Source organism: Gnatocerus cornutus, chromosome 1, assembly GCF_029298725.1.
Source record: "Gnatocerus cornutus isolate USDA-ARS CGAHR chromosome 1, icGnaCorn1.1, whole genome shotgun sequence".
NCBI classification, from domain to species: Eukaryota; Metazoa; Arthropoda; class Insecta; order Coleoptera; family Tenebrionidae; genus Gnatocerus; species Gnatocerus cornutus.
This window is the reverse complement of record NC_142233.1, coordinates 9,743,519-9,749,405: the sequence shown is the minus strand read 5'-3', so window position 1 is coordinate 9,749,405 and position 5,887 is coordinate 9,743,519. Positions and strand designations below refer to the sequence as shown.

General features: G+C 32.1%; 1 protein-coding gene across 1 annotated transcript; it reads right to left on the bottom strand.

Annotated features, from left to right (window-relative positions):
• Positions 1-3,951: 3,951 nt before the first annotated feature.
• On the bottom strand, positions 3,952-5,115 carry LOC148180240 (uncharacterized). The gene is made up of 3 exons (XM_088035295.1): positions 4,964-5,115; positions 4,048-4,222; positions 3,952-4,005 (listed from the first exon to the last, which is right to left on the bottom strand). Exons 1-3 carry the CDS (start codon positions 5,113-5,115, stop codon positions 3,952-3,954), a joined length of 381 nt encoding a protein of 126 aa, XP_087891421.1.
• Positions 5,116-5,887: the final 772 nt, after the last annotated feature.

Genomic DNA, 5,887 nt, shown 5'->3' with positions numbered 1-5,887 from the left:
TATATTAGCCATTGCGCCAGTATCAAGTTTAAATGTAATTCTTTTGTTATTAATGACGAGATCTGACAACCAAGTTCTAATTTGATTAATTTTTGTATTACACTGATTTTGTTCAATAGATCCTATGTACACTAGTTCGTTATAATCGTTAATATCAATTAATGTATTAATTTGCCTTTGACTCTTACATTCGCTTGCGAAATGGTTTAATTTTTTGCAGGAACCGCAAGTTTTTCCGTACGCTGGACATTTATTAATTGCGTGCGAACGTCCACATCGTGTGCATTTTGTGATAAAAGTCCTACCTGACGACGTTCTTAATTTTGACCTTTGATGTCGCTGTCCTTTCCACGGAGCAAATCCTCCACTGGGACCTGGTGATGACGGATGTCTCGTCCGCGTCCTAGCGATTCGGTCAACAGGCTCGCTGTTGTTGTCCTTTTCGTTGTTCCTTTTGATTTTGTTGGCTTCTGATTTGGACTGCTCGATTATGGTGCACAATTTGATGGCTTTTTCTAAGTCGGCTTCGTCTTCCTGCAGGAGGCGGTGTCTAATTTCACTATTGTGTGTTCCGCAGATTAACACTAATTTAATCAGTTCATCACACAATGTTCCAAATTGGCAGCTTTGCGCTTGTTTCCTCAAATCAGTCACAAATTCTTCTAGAGGCATGTCTTCATTCTGCTTGGTCGTGAAAAATTTGTACCTTAAGAATGTGACATTTTGGCGGGGTAAAAAATGGTTGTTGAATTTCGCAATGACGACTTCCAATTTATCTTTCTCATCATCTTCAAATTTGAAAGTGCTGAACACTTTTAAAAGATCTGGACCCGCGAAGTGTAATAATTGGGCAACTTGAATCGTTTCAGCCTTTTTGTTCACTTCCGTCGCGATAAGATAAATTTGAAAACTTGGCAGCCATTGTTTCCACTGTTCCCCTTGATTTCCACCGTTATTTAAATTAAGTCGTGGTAGCGCATTGGTACCCATGATTTTGAATTATAATTTTTTATCGCACTCACTTCACTTTATTTCAACTTTGCTACTAATTTCCACTTTGTCGCAGCGCCATGTGGTGTTTTTATAGTAAAACACAGTGGTGGAAGTAACTTGTTTATTTCAGTATTTACAAATCGGTGGTCTGTTAGAGACTGCCGATTAGGGTTGCATCCCCTATTCTTAAAACCTATGTTAAGTATACAACCAACTCTACATTGTTTACGCTCGCACAATTTAGTAGCAATTTAACAAAAGGTTTTTGTTTGTCATGTCGCAAAAATTACAAACTTTAAAAAAATTAACGTTGCGTAAATCTGTCTACTAAATGACCAGTAACAAGCTGCATTTAATTTGCTGTTGTCAAAAAATTCACCACTATTTATTTATATGTATATCGTGTTTTAATAGTTATTTACAGTCGCGTGTGGTAACTTACATTTTACAGCGCGTAATCAGTTTGAAGCACGACGGCGTAGCCGGAGTGCTTTAATGATTGAGTGTTTCCGAAGATGTCAATTGAATGTTAATTTGACGTTTACAATTCATGAGGCCAAAATAGTTATTTACAGTCGCGTGTGGTAACTTACATTTTACAGCGCGAAATCAGTTTAATGATTGAGCGCTGTAAAATGGTTAACCCACAAGAGTTGTATTAAACTTTTTAGCCGAAAAACTGTTGATTGAAAAAATTGGGTTTTTTAAAATTCATGAGAACTGTCACATCTGACATTTATTATATTATTATTATATGAAATTGTCATCTGTCAATTCTATAGTAGGTGCACAAAAATTACACAGGATGGCGCTGTATAAAAAATGTTTTAATATGACTTTAAAAATAGAAATATTGTCTTAATTGAGATAAGAATTTAGGTAGATTCCACTTTGGTGATCAATCTTCATTATGGTAATAGTTATTTACAGTCGCGTGTGGTAACTTACATTTTACAGTGCGAAATCAGTTTGAAGCACGACGGCGTAGCCGGAGTGCTTTAATGATTGAGCGCTGTAAAATGGTTAACGCACAAGAGTTGTATTAAACTTTTTGGCCGAAAAATTTTAATTTAAATAATTGGATTTTTCAAAATTTATGAGAACTGTCACATCTGACATTTGTAAATTTCATCATCTGTCAATTCTGTCAATTTTGTAGTTGGTGCACAAAAAGTACACAAGATGGCGCTGTATAAAAAACGTTTTAATATTACTTTAAAAATAGAAATATTGTCTTAATTGAGATAATAATTTAGGTAGATTCCACTTTGGTGATCAATCTTCATTTTGGTAAAGTGATTTTAATTTATAAACGCATGTGAAGAGCAGACGATTTGGGCAATTTTTACAGCACGGCGTGTGTAAACGTCCAGGGCGCTTGTAAATCTAGTGTTTCCGAAGATGTCAATTGAATGTTAATTTGACGTTTACAATTCATGAGGCCAAAAAGTAATTTTAATTTATAAACGCATCTGAAGAGCAGACGATTTAGGCAATTTTTACCGCACGGCGTGTGTAAACGTTCAGGGCGTTTTAAAATATAATGTTTCCGAAGATGTCATTTGAATGTTAATTTGACGTCTACAATTCATGAGGCCAAAAAATGATTTTCATCTGGTTGCCTTATGTTTTTTCGATGCAAATTAAAAATTGCCGCTATACGCCATAGAAAAGGATAGATCCATCTTTGTTTACGCTTTACGCACATAATGATTACAACGTTAATTGCATAACCTCAAAATACTCTTCAAAAATAAAAGTTACGAGTACAATTCAATTGCTAAAGAGATAAAGCTGACTGAATCTTTGTGTAATTTTGCCGATTATTGTGTAAATTCTTGTCTTTTTGGCAATTTTGATGTTTGACAAGTGACACAACAAGAATTACATTCCAAAGCCAATTAGATGAAAATCATTTTGAAACATGGTGTACAAAGTAATCACGTAATCTCCAACTCACACGACTTCAGACAAACGGGCGCGCGCCGACAACGATGCACAATTTTGCTGTCATAACTGCTTGGGCCGTGTCCTTTTAATCTTTAATTAAAAGAGTAGGAAATATTATTTAATTATGAAATTTTGAAGTAATTAGGTATGTATGTATTATAGTCAGAATTTTATAACTTTGGTTTAACTCCGCCTACCTTTTGAGCCAATTGAATTTTAGCTGGAAGTCTGATTTACTCTGCAACATTTTGATAGTTCGTTGATATTTGCTAGAAGCCGGGATAGATTGTGCTCAAGAAAATTCTTATTGTCGGAGCAGTTTTTTAAATTTAATGTCATTATAGAATAATCTTTTGTACTTCATCTTTTGTACTTCAAGACAACTTTAAAAAATAAGGTTAGTTTTGGCAAAACCGTGACAGTTCATAGGTGACCTGGTGCATTTTTTTTAACGCTCTATCAAAGGTCTTTTGCTCGTGGCTCAATTTTCACTTTCGTGTAAAATATTCAACTTTTAGCACTAGTTATACAATATCTGTATTACATAAATACAGGTGTCCTAGAACTCATGATCCAGAGAACAAAGGAAGTCTAAGTTTAATGGTAGTAAGTATTCAAACAAGGACGAAAAACTGAAATCCAATCCCGAAAGATTTTGCATAGTTAGAAAAAAAACAGCGGTGAAATAAAAGGCCACTTCAATTTCCTAGGCAACAGGACCGTAATTCCTGCCTGACAAATAGATTATCAATAATGCTTTGCTTTAAACATTTTTCGTTTTCAACTTTTGGTTTCGTAAAGCTGTCTGCAGGTGCCTGTTTTTTCTGGGTCACATGTTTTGGAACACTATAATTACTATTAACAGATTCCTTTGTTGCAGAAAAAACTTGTGTGAAAGAGAAATAGGTGAGTCAAAAATAAACAGACAAAATTTTATGTTATGTACAAAACATTTTTATTACAAATGAGAAGAGAACTGCAAACTTATTTATAAGATAAAATCAAACTTTAAAATTTAAACTGGATAAGAATCACCACATAAGTTGCAATCGCAGCAAAAACCTAAAACAACATTCTTTTTACGAAAAACACAATGAGACTTACCATATGAAAAAAACTCCAGTTTAAATTAAAGAAACCTTTGACTGTAAATCCAACTCTGGTGCTAAGAAATCTTACAGACACCAACTGAAGATGGGTTATCATGGGAACATTTTTTTCTCCACGTGTACATTTATTCCAAAATTCGTGTATAAATGTTACAGTTTTTTTACTTTCACTTTCAACAGAAGTCATAATATAAATCAAAAGAAAAAACCAAAAGCCCAACCAAACCAAATAAATTGAATTGAGAAAAATGGTTAAAGCATACACTACTGATGGTACTTTATGAATGTAATATAAAAATATGTAAATCGCGCTAACTAGATCATAAAACCACCAAATCAAAGTAGGTATTAGAGGTATTTGAAAATGTTGTAAAACCTTTAAAGACAAGTCCATTAGTGTGATGTGGTTTTGCGAAAAAATTTCGATGTTGTTTATTTTTGTCTCGAGTTCTGATAATATTTCCCGGTTTTGATTTTTGCTGAAAAATGAAGTTCTTAATAGTGACATTGAATCAATTGTACGTTGAAAATTATGATTAACTACTTCAAGTTTCTCTAAAATCAAGTTGAAGATATTAACTAAAAATAATAATTCAAAAGAAGCTACCATGAAGACAGAATAATAGATATAAAAAGCTTCTGTGAAATAGGACCACACACAGATCAAAATGATGTTGCTGATAATTAGGAGGATGAATGTCATTTTGTAAAAATTAATCTTGTTTAAGCCTGTTTTTGGACTTGTTTGTTGAAAAAAAATATTCTGAAGTTGAAGCAGTTGGAATTGTAAATTATTACTACGATAGGTAAAACAGAAAACGTAAAAAATATAACATAATGTGGTTCCCACTTCAAATGCTATATCTATTTCTATGTATAAACTTGATGGTTTTAAAGGTTTGGAATGATACAAAAAACTAAAATAAAGAATGGAAAAATAAAATGGCAAACACAACAGGCGATGAATAATACTTGGAATTTTGTTATTTTGGGAAACAGAGAACTGAAGGATTCCCAAGAGTTTGTAACAGTATATTAGAAAAATAGAAGTCTTTTTGAACATGTTTTAAAGTCACTTTTAATTTTTAACTAACTTAACCTTTATGATGCATTAGTGGCCATAACAGAAGTCCATATCACTTCATTATGTCTAATTATGAAATAAACAAACGACCATAGTAAGTGAATAATAATAATTAATTGCTAAAAGGAATACAAATTGTTGTTCAAACAAAATTCAAAATTAAGTGTTATCGATTAGACATGTTCAGTGTTCTCACAATCAATTATATCAAATTTATAACAATAACTTAATGGTCAAGTCATCACAAAAGAAAATTGCAGGTCTATTCAAAGTTTAGTTGGAAAACGTTACCTACAGTTACGTAATTTTTCCTGCAAAGAATTTACTTATTTGCAAAGAAAAATTTTTAGAAATCTGCAGATTTTAAAGAGATAAGTTAGATACCTGTAGTGGATACATGTCAATTTTGAATCATAAATGGCTCCCCAAGCAACTATTTTTAGTATCGCAAAATTTAATTGTAAAAAAACAAATTTACAGAGTGATTTTTTTAAAACGGCAGGCGTTGTAGAATTTTTATTTATGAACCGATTTCAAAAATTTAAAAATCAAATTAAATGGTTTTTAATTTACTATAAACTGATGATTTTAAAAATTTTCTAAATGTCTTAGTTTCTTTTGGGCGATACTCAACTTTCTTATTTTTAATTGGAACCCATATTTTTTTTCATAATTTGGAAGATATTAATTTTCTTGATTCAGAAATGTGTAATATGTTCTACTTTAACCAAAAATATTTTTAAAAAAAATA